Source organism: Aedes aegypti, chromosome 2 (genome assembly GCF_002204515.2).
Source record: "Aedes aegypti strain LVP_AGWG chromosome 2, AaegL5.0 Primary Assembly, whole genome shotgun sequence".
Taxonomy (NCBI): Eukaryota; Metazoa; Arthropoda; class Insecta; order Diptera; family Culicidae; genus Aedes; species Aedes aegypti.
In genome coordinates this window covers 449718081-449737183 of record NC_035108.1, presented here as the reverse complement: position 1 = coordinate 449737183, position 19103 = coordinate 449718081, and the positions used below count along the sequence as shown (strand labels likewise).

At 37.0% G+C, this 19103-nt stretch overlaps 1 protein-coding gene across 1 annotated transcript; it reads right to left on the bottom strand.

Moving 5' to 3' along the window:
- Positions 1-11150: 11150 nt before the first annotated feature.
- Positions 11151-18699, bottom strand: LOC5575519 (1-acyl-sn-glycerol-3-phosphate acyltransferase). The gene is made up of 4 exons (XM_021848025.1): positions 18547-18699; positions 18026-18230; positions 17836-17969; positions 11151-11793 (listed from the first exon to the last, which is right to left on the bottom strand). Exons 1-4 carry the CDS (start codon positions 18575-18577, stop codon positions 11237-11239), a joined length of 927 nt encoding a protein of 308 aa, XP_021703717.1. The 5' UTR covers positions 18578-18699; the 3' UTR covers positions 11151-11236.
- Between the last annotated feature and the right edge of the window lie 404 nt (positions 18700-19103).

Genomic DNA, 19103 nt, shown 5'->3' with positions numbered 1-19103 from the left:
TCGTGCGAGAGCGAACCACCATTCATTAGTCTCCGCTGCTCGTTACTGGCATTTGGCTGTGGCGTATAGAATAAGTGGCTGCTCGACACATAGGTATTGTTAGAATTCCCCTTTGCGTCTACCCTATCGTGCATGGGGTTACCTATCGGTGTGTGCGACGCGCGCGAGTTTTCTACCGTTACATGCGGTGAAGTAGGTCTGGCAAATAATAGTTTCGAGTTGTCATTAGATTAGATTTTAGAATTAGACCCCTTTTAATTTTCTTTTATCCCTACTAACGAGATCATCAACCTTTCGGTGGTTCTACTGAGGGCTACCTGGTGCTAAAATAGTAGTTTACGGAACAAGTTGCAGAATGATGATTTTTACAGCATGAGTCGTAAATTTATCCTACGAGGCTTGCCGAGTAGGATAATTACGACGAGTGCTGTAAAAATCGAGTTCTGCAACGAGTTACGTACAACATTTTTTGCAATTTCGTAGAAGACCACACGATGGTATCATAAATTATATAGGAATGCATACACTAACATTTTACAATTTCTGAGAAATTGTTGTGTTATGATTCATTACGCATCTCAAAACAGTTGCGTAATGAGAAAGCGTTGCGTAATGAATCATTACAGCACTGGTTTCAGTTAGGTAATGACTATTCCCGCACTGCATACTTCAGTGCAGGAAAGTAGGCCGTTTCATGACAGATTGGCGTGATGAAAAACAGCCTATTACGATGAGAAATTGCAAAAAATCTGTTTGGGAATTCATCTGCTAGGTGACGCTAATGACATTGTTTCTTTAATTTTCTATAACACAAGATTCTGATGAGCTAGGAAGTTGGTGTATTCAGCAAAGTTGTTTAGCAGAACGACGGCTATCTGGTAGTGTGTGACAGTGTTTAGGAATTCGTTTTTACCTTGATCAACTAAATTTTAGAGCTTGGATAGTTTATTTCGGGAAGTATTTACTTACCTTCTAGTGAAATCATTATAATTTTAAAACCATAAGCGACTGTACAACTTAAATGTATGTGAATAGCATTTTATTCAGACATTTTCTTTTCTATGTTTATTGGAGCACCGTGTAGATTTTGTGTTAGAAGGTATACGAAAGATTTGCAGCAATCAGATTATCCATAAATGAATAATATGACAGACCAAAATTCTTCAATTCCATGAGAGAAAAGGAGAAAACAATCGTATAGATCGTTTGATAAGAAGAATATATGAAATATTATTGGAAATTCATTTGCTAGGTATATTAATGCACTTTACTGTAAACGCATATTAATTATGCTCACGCAAATGTGTTGTATCCATGAAACTTACTTGTACCACTATAGGGGGAGATCCCCCAGTACCGGACACTTAAGGCATTAAATTCATATTTACAAAATAGTGGTTTTATGCGGTCCTTTTAACCATTCAATATATATGTTATCATTTTCGTATCGTGCAAAAATAAATTTGAAAATATAAATATGAGTTTTAGCTTTACATTTTGATGATGTATTTTAGTATCAAATGGGCCAGTCATAAAAGTTGGCTCCCAATACCAGACACAATCTGGAAATGGCTCGATTTCTGTAAATTTGTACATAATCGAATGTTTCTATTCGAGGAATAATATTTCAAAGCGAATTCCGTGCATATGCCACATTTACAACTTGAGTTTGTAAGATGTTCATCGATAACCTCTATCATATATGATGACAAATAACACATTTTACGATGTTATTCTGGAAGTTCTTTCTTCTTTCTTCGACGGAATCCATGATAAATGAATGTATTTTGAGACACCCTTGCAAAAATTACTAAGATATCATATAACAATGTATGTTGTCCGATACTGGGAGTAATTTGTCCATATTCAGTTCATATAGAATGCAAAATATATGCATACTTCCAAAATATGATAATATTCGATCATGCTTGCGTAATCCAAACTATTTTGCCATATTCAAAGTAATCACTAATTAAGCTCAAATTTAAAGCGATACGACATTTTTTTAACGATTTTCAAACATCTCTACATTTTCAAAAAAGCATGCATATTTCAAAGATGTGTTATTCTACGCAAACATTACTCTCCATGAAAGCTTTCTTTTCTTCTAATACACCATCTCGATTGGACCTTGATTTCTCAATTTTTAGACTTTGTCCGGTATTGGGTGCTGTCCGGTACTGGGGGATATCCCCCTATACGTAAACTATGTCCTTTTTTATTTATTATGTACACTTGAATATGAATAAATCAGTTGCAACTCTCTATCTGCTATGGCGGAATGTATATCCAAAAGCTCTACTATTTTAATGCGAAATCACAACGTAGGAATGAATCTCGACCAAACATATTAATTTAAAACTAATTGTCTCAGACAAACTTCCATCCTTTATTAATCCCTTCAGAAATCAAACAATTTGAGGGTGTTTGCATCCAACGTCAACAAATTCATGTAACGTATTACGCACAAAACATCCAGTTGACTAGTAAAAAAAAGAAAATTGCCTACAACTGGCTAGAATGTTCACAAAAAATAAAGAAAATCATATAATTTGAAACTGAATTTTCCATACCAAGTTTTGACTGCCTGCGTTTCCCACCTTATGAAGATCTTGGCCGTCTGAACACATTTTTTTCAAAGGCATCGTTCAATGTATGCCCAAGCAATCAAAAGTTCGGATTTTACTTAAGCAGTGATCTCAAAAGTTTATTTCTAGTAGATTTTTAGTGTCAATGAAACTATATCGCTGAATAATAGAACATAACGAATACTTACAGAAATTGATTCTCTAAAAAATACCTCGTTGACTTATGAACAACTAGAAAGTTCAGAACAAGTTCGAGTCATGCTTTTAGTTGTCTTGTTTAAGATTAAATCAAGGTTTACTCCCCAACCTTGTTTCTTAAAGCAGTCTGGATGAGATTATAAAAAGAAACATGAATATTGTTAGTATTCAATCTACGAAGTATACTGTAACTATACGCTAACGCTAACATCATTCTATTTAAGCAACTTTTTGTGAACTGGAGTTCGGTTAATAGGGTAACGACTGTTTATTTCGTTCTTCTTCTCTTCGTTCTTCTTTCGAACATTCAGTTTCTCTTACCGGCCGCCGAGCAGCGACACTGATGTTTGTATTCCACTCACTGATCGCGCTACGCTGGATTCTCAGTTTTCTCAAACTTTCAACACAAGCGCATGGAAGAATGGTAGTCGCAGAACTGTCAAAACGTATGGAAAATAATGAAAAACGTAAATTGCTTGCAATTAGGAAACTGGATAAAAAAAGTAGTGATTAGAAATCAAGTGTAAAGTGAATACATAACTTTTTGTGTTTTTAGTTCATCTTCCGTGGTGCTTTCTTTGCTTCAGGATTTCGTTTTTACTACCATTGAAAAAGAGCCATCTATTGCTTTTTCAGTTTTGAATATCGCCCTATTACTTAAAAAGTGAGCTGCTAAACCCAAAAAATTACCTTTTATCTGAACTTTTGGTTGCTTGGGTGGAGATCATGAGATAGAAAAACACGGAACGGGACAGCCCCGTGATCGTGAGCTAGATTTTGAGCAAATCTCAGAAACTCGACTCGCTCGTCGCCATGTGCTCGTAGCAACCGTTAAAGGTTAGGTTGTTTTCATCGAAGTGAAAAATATTCGTTTCATGTCATATGCATGCAGCAATCCTCATCAGAGGTCTTTTGCTGAATGAAAACGCTCTACTTCAGCATTGTCCACATATCATGTGAGCTGTTTTAGAACGAATTCTACTGCAGTGTCACAACAGCTTTGCCACTGATTCACTATAGAGCGTCGTGAGAAGAATGAACCAGGACTACCCAAGTAACAATGAAGCTGAACAGCATGAGCATTTGCCGAACAATGTATGACATGAGTATTCGTGATCAACCGTCAACATCCCACCGGTAGTGTTTGGAGGTGATTTTAACCTCCAAATTGCGAAATCATCACCTCCAAGTTAGTTCTAATACCCTCCGTTATATGAATCATGGTGGCGCGTCGATCGTCGCAAGTTTCTTGTTAAACAGTCAATAAATTAATTTTCACATGATATGAGTTTTACCCATATTTACCCATTTCTGTAAGTAGTAATATAATGTTGCATAATAAGAATTAAAACACTTACTATTTGGTACAAATAAATGCTGGAATTTCAAACAAAACAAAATCCAGTGACAGTTGCTCAAAATACTTATGGATCGAAGAGTGGAATTGCTCATCATTTAATATTTTTTTTCAATTTTAGCATCAATGAAAAATTAAGTACTATTTGATACGATACTTCTCCTTAACAATAAAAATCTGTACACTTTATCTTGTTTTGTTCAATCGAGTAAAACTCTGCGGTAAAACCTTTGCCGTGAAAGCAGACAAACCAGCAACCAGCTAAAAGTCCCGATAAAAAATATTAATAATACCTTTCCGTGAGTCTGTTACAGTATTACGATTGAACTAGATGATTGCCTTTATGCTTTAAGACTTAAATTGTATTCACAGATGAACGTGCAGTCACAAAAATTTGCAAGTGAGAATGCACACACATTCTACAAATAATACACTAAGGGCCAATTTCTTCACCTTCGCTTAAGCCGTAAACCACGTTTACCCATACTGTTAAACCAGGTTTAAGGCTTAAGCGGTGGTGAAGAAACCGCTTATAAGCTTGTTGAACAAAACAGATTTTTGACAGCTCGTTCAAGTGTTTTCATATAGTGCTTGCAACGTTTCTTCCACCTTAGTTCAACATTGGCTCTGCCATTATTCAGACGAGGTGATAAGTGATTGTTTTTTTTTTTGTGAAAGATTACAATCCCGCATGGTGTAGATACTAAGGTAAGTGACTATTGATCAGTGAGTCCCAGTTCAATTCTCATTTATTCATGATAATCAACCATAGTGTTTAAATTTCAGCATCCTTTCTGCACATTTAGATTTTTTAACGACAATAAACATCATAGAGAGGAAATTATTCGAATTTTTTGAACAACATTTGATTATTGCTGAATTATGGATGGTTAAGCGATCACAATACCTAAATATTACCGATATATGTGCCAAAACGTGTACCGAACGTATCCTTTGGCCGTTCCCATTCTATAAGCATTCCACAAAATCCCGTAACACCTATGAGAGGTCGAAGAGTTCTCTGCATATTTCTGAAATAGGTATTCAAATAATCATGCCTTCTCATCCCACAGCATTCCCAAGGACGTGGCCAGGACAGCTCTCGACTATTGTAAAATGCGTCAATCTTGTCTAAGAGTCAAAGTCTCATTAACCCCTTTACCGGCAGCTTCATTTTTTACCGCAAGAAAAAAATTCAAATCACGATAACTTTTTTGTTTCTCGGTATTTTTGCACCATTTTTCACAAGTTCTCAAAAAACTCTTCTAGTTTTAGAATTCATGTCGATATTGATGATTGGTGATCTGGTTTTAAAGATATTCCAATGTTCCTTGGGGGACCGTCATTTGTCTTAGGCGGCCATTTTCTTTTACGTCAATTTATCGAAAAAAGAAAATATGGGCTATACAATGCCATGTAATAAGGAGGTACTCTGAAAAAATCATACAAATTGTTTAAGTATTCTTAAATAAATATGAAAATTACGATATGCGGTTTTTTGAAGTTTTCAAGATCTTTATTTGGCCAGCGTGGTACCAGCAACATAAATGCTCATAATTCAAAGATGGCTGCACCAAATAGCTTCATTTTTTCACAACATACTCTCATTAATGTATTGTTCCGAAGAGTGAATATCCGAATACGATAAAAAACCTGCAGCCTGAGTTATATGCGTGGGTTATGGTAACGCGTCGGTCCCCCCAGGAATTTCGGAATATCTCTGGATCCAGATGTTCAATGATCAATGTTGACACAGGTTCTGAAACAAGAAGAGTTTTTTTGGCAAGTTGTGAAAAAATGGTGCAAAAATACCGAGAAATAAAAAAGTTATCGCGATTTGATTTTTTTGTTGTGGTAAAAAATGAAGTTGCCGGTAAAGGGGTTAATGTATTTGAATCCTCTGAGCAGAATCTCAAAGTAAAAGTAGATGGAGTACCTTGTACCTTTTAATTCCACCACTAAATGCTTGTCTTTGACAGATACGCGTATTTCGATTACCACTTGCAGTCTTCTTCAGTGTCAGTTACTCGTATCCACCGCTAAAGGTTGATTTGAACCGACTTTAAATTTTCACCAAAAACGCCAGCGTTCTAGATTTCTTTATACGTTCTAGGTTTGTGGCTAAAACCCAACAAAATGAGCATTAATAAAGACAGCTTATCAGCCTTGATATACATACGAGAAAATGTAATTGTTACTAGTGCCCCATAGCAGATTATCAAAATTTTCACTGACGAATAATACATTCCATAATCTTCTCAACAACATTGCTGAAAGCATCTATAGTCTTATTTAAACAATCTTCTTCTTCCTGGCGTTACTTCCCCACTGGAACAGAGCCTGCTTCTCAGCTTAGTGTTCCTATGAGCACTTCCACAGTTATTAACCCGTATAGGCCTGAGTGAAAGCAAAAATACTAAAATCCTCACCGCTCAGCGAATTCTTAATGGATTAAAATGATTTTTTGTCAGTATACTGGCCCACATATCTAGTCTCTAGAAGTGGACAGAGGAACGCGAAAATATTCCTGTGGCCGGAGTTATTCCGGTGGGTCACTGGGACAGGTCGGGTGAGAAGGGTAGTGTCCATTCGTGCCCCTGGAGGTAGGCAAATTTCAAGTCACAGATAATTTCCAGAATCGGCTATAATGTGACCACTATATCACGGAATTTTAAGAAAATGGCATCAGTAAACCTTTTGAGAAACGATTTAATTGGATAACTATGGGTCCTGCATTTGAATGATCCTACAAATGACCATTTTTGGGTCGCTGAAACGCCTCAAATTTACAATAAAGTGGTCAATTTGTATCTTAACATCTATGCCAAGCCTATGGGAACGCATTTTAGTGCACAATTATGTCTGATTTCTACTTTTCGAGAATTGAAACGGTTTAGTATCCAACAAATCTATAGCCAGTTCTTCCAAGGAGTAAGTCCGAGTGGCCACATCCGGTATATTTTAAACGACGTAAAACTCTTCATTTATAATGTTGAATATCAGATCTAAATGATTTATGCAAATTAAAATTATTGTCATTGCAAATAAATGAAGGTAACTTGGAATGTCCCAAGAAATAGCCCTTTTTTACCCGACTTGACCCAGTGACCCACCGGAATAACTCCGGCCACAGGAATATTGCCGACTTTATCTGGCCACTTCTGGAAACTAGATATGTGGACCAGTATACTGACAAAAAATCATTTGAATCCGTTAAGAATTCGCTGAGCGGTGAGGATTTTAGTATTTTTGCTTTCACTCAGGCCTATACGGGTTAACTGAGAGCTTACAAATGCCAATGACCATTTTTGCATGCGTATATTGCGTGGCAGGTACGAAGATATTCTATGCCCTGGGAAGTCGAGAAAATTTCCAGCCCGAAAAGGTCCTCGACCGTTGGGATTCGAACCCACGACCCTCAGCTTGGATCACGTTAGCCATTAAATACGAATAAACATACATAAGAGAACACAATATCTTAAATTACTTATTACTAGCTACTATTATTGCCACACTTTCTGTTGAGCGATGTAGTTGCTTTCTCCGGTGAGTGGTTACAGAAACGATTAATCAATTCATGCAAATCATCCCTTGCTTCAATGATTTGAGGCTTTGAGTGCTCATTTTTCCTAATCAAAATATTCCCATCTCTACTAGCCCAGACGTACCTAATCTTAATAGATAGTAGAGTTGTTCAAGAACATCTAAAAGTGTCAGCAAAATCTATCAAGAAACAAAAAAAAGTTATGCAGGTTTTATTGTACTTTTCAGCAGGCAAAAGTATGTTGGCTGCATAAAGGTTAATCTCACTAGATATCATTGTTATATCTTCTTTTGAAATTGTTTTACAAAACCATGAAGTTGAATGTGTCGCAAGAAAATTTTAGGAATAATTCTAGAAGTGGCCACTCTACCATGGATTCCTGTGTAACCTGTGTAACCTGTGCCATTTAAATATTTAGAATCAATCTGGGATTGTGTTCGAACAATTCAGGATCAGAAATTTATGTATCACTTGATAGGCTTCTAGAGCAATAGGAGAGTCGTTCACTCCTTGTAAAGTTTATTGGCCTGTTACGACACTTCTGGTTGGCGAAGATATATCCGTTAAAAAAAGTAAAATATTACTAGTTAAGAAAGTTATACCTCAGGAAAACTATGATGTTTTTTTGTCGTCATCAAGGTAAATTGAAACTATGCATTAAGGTTTGTTTTTCGATCGTCTAAAATAGTGTTTATAACACGCATTTTATCATTGCGGACATAAATCAACTTACCACATTTGTATTAAACTTGAATATTACGTTGAAGAAAGGCAGTGCTCCGTTACAGCACATGCGATGGGTTCGTTTTTGATTTTTTTTTTTCATTTTTGGCGTTTCGCTGGACAGTAATTCGTTATGACCCAAATAAACGTATTGGTTAGCCTGAACAATTTGAAAGTGGTTCCATGTTGCTCAGTCGAGGATGGATTATCAACTGGTGAGATCGTTTCATGCTACTGCTCTGAATGCTATATTTGATGGTTCACAATTTATTCGTGACAGCGAAGGGGATACGTTTATATATTTGTTCAAAAACTTGTTATTAGACAGTTATTGTTGAAATAAACCTTGTTTCATTGTTTTCCAAAATATTTAAATGCAGCAAGCTTTATATTTTGTTTAGTTTTACATAATAACACAAGATTCTTGAATTGTTCAATACTATAAGAGTCGACTTTTTCTTAAGATACTGATAGTTTACTTTACGAATTGATGTTGAATGATTCGCATCATGCAAAATCTTTGAATGGTTCGTCCTCAAAGGTGTCGTCATATCAAGTCTTCAGTCAAGTTTCATGCTTAGGTTTACCTTCTATTTTATTATATTCATTATGTTGTTGACTTCATTATTTTTGAAGGCAGGTTTAACAAGTAAAAATGGTGCGATAATCCCTAGGACTCTTGTAATTAAGCGTTTTGTTTACCAATCATGTAATACAACCCCTTTTCATTATTCAAACTACCAGTGATTTCTCGTGGAAGTACAGAGAACCACCCCGGCTTCCTCAAAGAAAGCAGTTTGTGAACATTTCTTCCATAACGCAAATTGAACTGTATTCGGACGCAGCCGACGCGCGTATTGCTTAGTACAAGGAATGGGGATTCCAATACTTACAAACTGAAAGTGGTGCAACTAATTTCTTATGCAAGTACAGTTGCTCTTGTAGTAACAAAGAAGCAGTAACAGGCGGTCAATCACTTTCTAAAATCACATTGGTTAACTTATTGACAAGAATTTGTTGCATTTAGTGATGGTAAAAACATTGAACGTGCTAATTAAATATTCAAAATTTGCTTTATAATAGGTCCAAATCATCAAAGTACTCTAGATACGTTGTCTTTTGATGAAGTTTTCTCAAACTAACTGCGATGATGCTTAACTACTATAACTTTTGAGTGCCTAGTATCAGTGTTGTGAACATTTTTATTTGTAAATTATGTACATTAATATAACGCCACACGCCTCAAATAGTGATAAATATACAAATCACTGTAACTTCTTTTCTCGAAGAAATTTCTCAAATTTACAGAGAAGATGCTTGGATATCACATGTTTTAAATGCTTAATGCAAAGCTGGTGGTTTCTTGGCTGGTGTACAAATTACTAATGATGCACCGTCGGGAAATATTTTGAAATTGCGAAAAAAAAATGCGGGAAATGCGAATATCCCTTCCAAAATCACTCAAAACCTTCAAATCACGATAACTTTCAATTCACTCATTCAAATATTTTCAAATTCACGGAGAAGATGCTTAAATACTATTACTTACGAAATTTTTGGACATTTTTTACGTTAATAACGGTTTCTGGCACAACGTGATAGGGTTATGGTCAATGAACCATCAATGCCATGTCATCTTTTAGCCCTACTATTCCCTTTGAAGTAGCTTTAAAAAGTTTGTAATTCGGTTGGCTAGTTTCTGAGAACAAGTCATTTGAAGCACTCAAGTCGTGTTCCGGGCTTTTGAGTATTGAGAACTGTTGGTTGTTCATAAGAACACTAAGTTAAAAAGTAGGATTGGTCCTAGTGTACCCGTAATGCCACGTATAATAATATACCCTCCCCTTTTGACGGTAAACATCCATGTGTGGATGAATTTACACTCTCACTAGACGTTCTACGCTCACTCTAACCATACACTATAGAAGAAGCCCACGTGTTTGCACTGCTGAGGGGCCTGACTGCGACTTGCTCAATTGGAGATAAAGTGGCTGTAGAACAACAATGACAACAGTCTGTAGTGCACCTTATCCGATAGTTGGTGGTTGGTTAACTTACGCGATAGGGAATACACATAGAAAGGACAATCACCGCCTGAACCTCAGCTTAGCAACGTGAGACTGTCTACTGTTGGATTGCCGGCCGATGTGTGAATTACTTTGAATTGATATGTAACAAACTATTCAATTAGGCATGTTTCACTCACTTGAATGAGTGTTTGAGGAGACATTTCTAGACTTGGTCGTCTGGGTTTAATAAAACGATTCCGATTTTTTCTCAAAATTTTAGACACACATTCATCAATTGAGTATGTTTTCCATTGATAAAATTTACGTTCACAAGAATATGTTTCCTTCGAATCAGTGGATCAGTATAACCGTTTGCTATCGTAACATCACGTAAAATATTAACTAAATGCTGATAAAGACGATAAGCATGACTCGTGCGTCAGATTACGCTCGTTTCGCGTTACCGTAACTTATCAAATCTTTAGTAAACCACCGCAACACAACTGATACAACGGCTTGCGTACAATAAAACTTAAGTTGGCAGGCCATTGACTTACGGTCATTACATCCAGGAAGAACATGAATACGATTACGCACCCCCCTTGAATCCTATAAATCACTGCTGAAGGTCAAAAGACCAACTAAAACATCATTATCGCTGCGTAATCACCTGGATTTCGATAAGCATTTATTGATGTCATCGGTTGGTATGGATAGAAAATAGATTAGGCTTTTTTGGTTACTGCAAATTCCTTTTGAAAATGATTTTAATTCGAAAGAAGCATTCTTTTCGGTATTCTGAAAGTACGACGCATAGCTAATTAGTCTTCTTCCCATCGTACGTAGCAAACCTTGGTCTGGTGGCCTTCAACCATTTGGGATCAGCTAAATTGGCATCCATTTCGGCGGAAAGCCTCTCATACTCGGCCATCATTGCATCCCGAGTTCGCGTTATCAACGCATCAAGATTGTCCTTGGTTAGGCCCTTGGTAGGTATTGGTTCCAGCACGTTCATGATCACGTGGCCGGGCTTGAAGCTGTATTTTTTGGCATCTATGAAATAAATGTGCGAAAACACAACCGGAATGATTGGGACCCCGGCTTCGATGGCCGTGTGGAAGCCACCTTTTTTGAAGGGCAGCATGCCCCGCTCAGGGAACCGAGTACCCTCCGGATAGATGTACATCTTAAATCCTTGCTCTACCATTTTGCGCTTGCAGCCGTCCAGGGTTTTCATCGCTGAAGGACGATTTTTACGGTTGATGAAGGTGATGCCGGCCAGCCATGCCGCGGGACCGAATGGAACGATGAACAGCATTTCCTTTTTGGCAATCGAGATCACGTTGCGCATTGTGCTCCACAGAATTTCGAGACCTGCGGGATTGGAAAAGTGTTACTGGTAGTTTACCCAAGGTAGTGAAAAGAAACCACATTTTTATGTACAAATTAGTTGCTTAATCAGTTCTTCCTTTTCTTGCCATTACGCCCTCACTGGGACAGAGCCTACTTCTCAACTTGGCTGAGTGCTCAACAATGAGCACTTCCACAGTTATTGTCTGAGAGTTTTTCTTTGCCAAAATTGTTATTTTCGCATTCGTATATCGTATGGCAAGTACGATGATCTTCTATGCCCAGGAGAGTCAAGGAAATTTCCATTACGAAAAGATCCTGGACCGACTGGGAATCGTACTCAGACGCATTCAGTATGGCTTTGCTTTGTAACCGCGAACTCTAACCACTCGGCTAAGGAAGGCCCATAGTATCTCTCCATTCGGTTCTCCTTTTTCAATATCTGGCCAGCAAGTTCTGTCCACTTATATGAACCTAATTTGTTCAATTCAAACAATGTTAATTTTAAAACCAATACATCTATACACTGGAGCTGGACTTCTGTTGTAATTTGAGTTCCTCCTAAAATGAACGGTACTTTATGCAAATTATCGGGGTTCATTTACAACAGTTCCGGGTCGTTTCGCCGAATGCCGTTTGGCCGAAAACGTCATTTGGCCGAATGCTATTTGGTCAAATAACGACGCAAATAGAAAACTATAGTTAGCATGTCAAAAACAATATGTGATGCTCATTTCTCGTCTAGGAAGATACAAGCCATACGTTATGAATGAAACCACGTAAAGTGCGACTATGATTCTTCTAGGATCTAGGACAATGTTATTCCTGCGTAAATAAATTGTCATGTAACTTAAGGTACGCCGGCGCATGTTGAAACCGCTTGGGTAAGAAGAAAAGGAAAGGTATCATCGTGAAGTTTTATAATAACGAGAAATTTAAATTCAGAAACATTAGGTTAATAAATGACACAAACTTCTGGGCTTTATTATATGTATTGACATCGAGTTCAAAACACTGCTTTCTATCTTTCCCCATGCGTTGATTATTATATCCTCTACCTTTGATTAATCATGAAATATCAAACGGAGTACCAGCAAGTGTAATGCCAATAACTATGAGCACAATATGATTTAAAATAGTAGGCTTTGATTACAAGAAGGAATAATCTCTGATAAAAATAAAAGTAGTTGTAACGCAAATAATCACCATACCCGTATATTTTGAAAGAAACTGCTTGTGACTTCATGAAGGGAAGGTCCGAAATTAGAATAATAATTGGTTTGACATATGATAAAAATGTGTAATTCGAAATAAGCTACGCTAAAAAAAACAAAGTATACCTTTTTTTTTGGTCGCACTCTGTAGAGTTACATTGTTTGCAACCAAAATAATTCGACATAGTGATCTATTTGGCCAGATGGCATTCGGCCAAACGGCATTTGGTCAAACGACATTCGTTTGAATCAAAGACAAAATAAAGACCTCCATATTCGTTGCAGTTGTCCAAAATGTTATGGCACATAAGGTTATAGAGCATAATCTAGAATGCCGTGAAAAGTGTACTATGATCTGTCAAATGTTGGTACCTTTTGCAGTACCAGGGAACCAAATGCAGGACTATAATTGGAACCCGACTACAGTCGCCTCTCCACATCTCGATATCGAAGGGACCATCGAGATTGGGTGATATCGAGATAAGGAACATTATCTCTAGTAACCTTTGATAATGTTAATATCGACATATAGAGAGAAAATTTGGAACAAAAAATCAACAGGAAAACATCGAAATTTGGGGATATCGAGATATGGAGAGAGAGAAATCGTATGCAGAATGAAGGGACCGAAGCAATCATCGACATAGGAAGAGATATCGAGATGTAGAACATCGAGATGAGGAGAGTCGACTGTAATATGTCTCTATTCGTCTCTGGCTTAATGGTTGGATAACATATCGTTTTGCGACGTTTCATTCTGCTTTACTGTATTCCACGAGCTAAACGAAGTTTGAATAATTTTACATTTGATCGATGTGCAGATTAGCGAGTGCAAAATTGTTTGAATTTAAAGCGGCTAAACCAAATGAGGAATCCGCTATCCAAAATTTGAAACTAAATGGATATAAGGACGTGAAAAATGTTATAATCAAGAAAAAAAGTCAATAATTGGGTTGGTAACAAGCTGAAAGGACGGATGAAATAGAAAAGTATTATGAGTGCACGGTTTTAGGATCGCGTGTACTTTGATTTAAATTTGGAAAACTTAACGTCCTGTAACTTTTTCAATGACTTTTATTGTCATCGTTTAGATGTCAATGTAGTTTAAGATCATGGAAACAAACAAAATTAAAAAAAATCATGTTCGTTTCAATATCGACTTATGGAGAAATGACTGTACCGTGCTGCTTTGAAAGTCAGAGACTCTCCTTTTTGAGGGTAGAGTTGGGTCTCCTATTACACACATTTCTATAACGCACATATTCTATCATATTACGCGTACTCCTATAAGACACACAAGAGCGTTATAGGAGACCCAGGGCTTATGGGATTCATCTAATTGAAGGTGTTGTTGAATATCTCGTATTCGTTAAGAGATAGCACAGTATTATCTTCGGCGGAGTTGCAGCACTCAGTGCGATCTATCTTTAGGAGTTGATGATCATCCTTTTAGTTGAGAACTTAGGGGCGCTTTTATGACTTGTACTAATATGAACAATGAGGGATAAGAATGCAACATTTTTAAGATATGATGTCTCTAGATCCTGATGTTTTGGAAGGTTGGCGTCTTCGGAAAAGTTGTTAAGTAGCTCAAGAGCTGACATGCGGTGGCCATTTTGATACGGAATTTCGCAACCAGGCGGCGCTAGTGAGCATGGAATTTTTGTTTTGCGGATAGCTCAGTAGCCTGGCCACTTAGAAAGATGGTGTCTTCGGCAAAGTTGTCCAGTAGCACAAAGGCTAACATTATTTAAGCCAAAAGTTTCAAGATTTTGCCACCAGGCGGTGCTAGTGAGCGTGAAACTTTTGTTTTACGAATAGCTTAGTAGCCATACCACTTAGGAAGATGGCGCCTTTGGCAAAGCTGTTCAGTAGCACAAGGATTATTATTTGAGCAAAAGGTTTCGAGGTTTTGAGAGTGTGGTGTAACAAAAAGGATAAGGCTAGTCCTAGTGATCTCATCAAAATTGTTAGCGTATGGATTTCCATTTTATTAATAATGACACTCCTACCTAACTTCATTTCAATCCAATCCGACAAAGCCGCACTATTTTTTTAAGTCTTTTACTTCATCGAGATAGTGCACATTGGTCCACAGAACAAAATCAATTGGAATAAATTAACCCCTCTACTGGCAGCTTCATTTTTTACCGTTAAAAAAATATTCAAATCGCGATAACTTTTTTGTTTCCCGATTTTTTGCACCATTTTTTCACAAGATCTCAAAAAAATCTTTTAGTTTAAGAATCCGTGTCGATAATAATCATTGATGATCTAGTTTTGAAGATATTCCGATGTCCCTTTGGGGACCGACATTTTCCATATAAAATGTCTTTGGCGACCATTATGTTTTTGGTCAATTTGTCAAAAAAAACATAAAATGTGTACCGTAAAATGGGGTGTTAAGAGATGAAAAAAAAATTTCGACTTGGGTTTCAAGCAACTTCTAGTATGTCAATAATTGAACAAAGGACAGCCCTACCATTCTCGTGTTGTGTACATCAAAAGCCAAATACAATTATGAGGATCCTATGACAGATTTCTGAGATAATCATGAAAATTGGTGATTTTTGACGGAAATGCAAAATGGGGTGTTAAGGAATTTATGTTTCGTAAATAAAATCATATTTTGCCAACAAAAAACATAATCTTTTTGGTCTTTTAACTTTGATGCTTTCATTCAATTTCATAAGTTTTGTTCAACTTGAATCAGATTATACATCAATATTATTGAACTTGGGACTCCTGCAAACGCAAACCGTTTTATTTTAACAGCTAAATCTTTCATAGTTATTATCCTATATGGAAACCATCAATGCATCGTAAAATTGTCTTGAAATTATTTCTTTACCTAAATGCAAAAGGATCTTAACTTATAAATTTGTAGTTGACGAGCCCTATAAGCTATGTAGAGCAACTTCATAAACAATGTTAATATAAGGATAATTTTAACAAGCTTTAAGTTTTAATACGGGAAATGGCCAATTTACCCTGTAAATAGAACACTACACTAAACGAAGTATTTGCATGCAACACCCAGTGGCAAAAAATACTAAAGAAGAAAAGTGTTCTAATGTAGAGCGGAAATCTAACGCTCACTCTATGCGTTTAGTGTCCGATGAGGCCGCAAATTTACTCAAAAAGAGCTAACAGAGTCTAACTACAGAGAGTTGCGCGAAGAGGCTTCTTGGAATGATTGTTCTCCTTCGTCTTCGAAAATAGCCCCTATTCGTTTTGCTGGTCTGCTCGATAGCTAGACGGCTTGACAGTTCGATAGGTAGATTTGGTTCCACTCTTCGTGCAACTCTTCATTTATATTCTCTGAGAAATGACAAAATATCATTATTATTTACTACTTCATAGGATTGCCACTAGAAGGATCAAGGGCTTCAAAATAATTTCCTAATAAAATAATCATTCCAACTTTCTGAACATTTAACCAGAGTGATCGAACAAGTTTTGGAAATAGTATCAAGAAAAACCCCATATTTACTTTAATATGTTGTTATCAAAATTTCCCTACCAGTTTTACCGATTTTCGAGATTAGTCATTTTTGGTAATATTGAAAACTAACAAAATAGACCCCTTAATTTTTACAATGCAGTTTTACTTCGCGGAAGAAGCCAAAAGTATATTGAAATATATTACGGCATAAAGCGAATGTGTTTAGTAACTTGTAAAGAGTAGAAAATATAATCCCTCAACACCCCACTTTGTTTCAAAAAGGGACTTTTTCCATAATAAATATTAAAAGTCGAAATCTGGATAACATTTTCAAAATTTTTTGCCTGCGCTGTGATCTCAATTAAATATACTTATTTTCTAAGTTACTCACATATTTTTCTTAATATTGTTTCATAGTTTTGTAGTTAAATGTATTTAGCCTATAAAATTCTAACAGAAATGTTTTGAATTGTTATCTATGTCTAGACTCCACAATACTTTATTTGTATAGACATCCCCTATCACATAATGCAGCTTACAATCCCCCGAACAAATCAAGCATTTCAGATGACTGATACATCAACATTCGACGTTTTTGTGTCGTCCAAACTTGATGAAGAAGTTCAATCCCTTAAAACCCCACGAGTCCTTAACACCCTATTTTACGGTACTTTACAATGCTAGGTGATAAGGAGCTACTCTGAAAAAATCATAGGAATCGGTTCAGTATTCTTGGAGAAATCCAAAAATTACGATATGAGGTTTTTTAGAGTTTTCAAGATCTTTATTTGTCCAGCGTGGTACCATAATTGCTTCATTTTTTTACAACATACTCGCATTAATGTATCATTCCGAGGAGTGAATATCTGAATACGAAAAAAAAACTGTAGCCGGAGAAATTCACGTAGGTTATGGTCAACGCATCGGTCCCCCAAGGAATTTTGGAATATCTCCGGATCGAAATGACCAATGATCAGTTTTGACACATATTCTAAGGCTAGAAGAGTTTTTTGAGAACTTGTGGAAAAATGGTGCAAGCCAAGCGTTCGGAAAATATAAATTAGAATCATTCAAATGAGTTTCAAGTGCGTTTTAAGCAATCAATGAACGTGAAATTGCATCGATCTATTATCGTCCTATTGAAATGCACCATTTATTTTTAACGATCCCCAAAAGCGACGATAAGCCCACACAATCAGAATGTCTTATCACAAACCCACTGACCGTTGTTCACAGATTGCGTAAGCCATACGTCGTCGCCGCCAGCCAGTTATCAGAGTTTTAGTCAGCTCCGTCAAAACATAGTCCGATTTTTATCAACTCAATATCGGATTGAGATATTTGGCACTTTGACTGTCACCCAAACTGTAGCATTCAATGCCAAGTTCATCGCTAAAACCTACTCACCCAAAATATCCATCGAGGATTGATGATTGGCCATAACCACCGCCCCTTCCGCTTCCCTCAGAATTCGGGCATTGCGAAGCTCCCATGTTATGGGCAATAGGCTAGACGCCTTCGATGCTACCGCACAAATTATTCTAAAAGAAATAATGTAATGAGTTTAAAATCAAACAAAACTTCAGATGATACGCACCCTGCGTTGGCGGGATTTCGTGGCCTGAGGAGCGAAAACGGCGCAAAAAGTGTCGTGAAGGCCTGCGTTGCGTAGTAAATCATGCCGTACTTGGCGTAATACCGGAACTTGTTACCATCGCTTCCCATCTTTGAGGCAATGATCAACAGGAACCACACTCCCACTCCTATGATCCATGCGTAGAGGTAATACTTGACCAAGAGTCCTGGAAGATGTTGAAAGTGGTTAGCAATTAGAACAACTTAAGATGAAACATCCCAGAATCCAAAAATAACCGTCACAATGGCCGACTTGCACCCCTACTCACATTCTCGAAGGCACTAAACTGGAAAAAATAGAAGACCAACGTTCCTAATCTTCTAATTTTAAGCTTTCTGGTAGTGAACAGAGTCACAATGAAAAGTGAATTATTATTGGATTCTTCGTTCTAGAGATTAGTGCGTCTGATGTGTTGTTATTATATTTGAAGTTTGATTCCGAGCTGTTTCACCTTAAGAGTAGTTAATGTTCAAACGACTCACCGACATAATGACACAGCGTGCAATCCGTCATTTTTCTTTCGACAGCTCAATCCAAAGCGATCAAAGTTCAGTATTTCGAAATAATTTAATTTGCGACAGAGCAGAAGCCTGGGTACCTCCACTCGAATCGTATCACCGAATAATACTACTTGGCCAAAAACACAAACAACCCACGGCCGAGAAATTCGTTCATTCGCCAATAGCAATAATCACAATAAACGGTAATCAGTTCATTTTGCCAAATTTGATAACCGAGAATGTGTCGAGTTGATTTGCTTGGCGCGCATACTCGTTCGATGATCATCGTCGGAGGTGCGCGCAATGCGTTGATACCGTTTCGTAGAGAAAAGACACGACCACGTGCGAGAGTGATTTGTATGAAAAGATTCAGAATTAGAATTGAGAGGAAACATATTACGCGTTGCAAGAAAAAAATTGATTCCTGGAAAATCCAGGGTAACCTGTTGGAAAATTTTCCATCATATTAATCATAGTCACCCGCGACCTCAAATATTGAACTATGTTTGTTTATGATACAGCACAGTATATGCACTGTC

Excerpts from the sequence above, each read along its gene's own strand:
- LOC5575519 (XM_021848025.1), bottom strand. The coding sequence starts at position 18,577 with ATGACGGATTGCACGCTGTGTCATTATGTCG. Across the intron at positions 18,231-18,546 it reads CACGCTGTGTCATTATGTCG|GACTCTTGGTCAAGTATTAC; the intron begins GTGAGTCGTTTG and ends AACATCTTCCAG. Across the intron at positions 11,794-17,835 it reads ATCCTCGATGGATATTTTGG|GTCTCGAAATTCTGTGGAGC; the intron begins GTGAGTAGGTTT and ends CCAATCCCGCAG.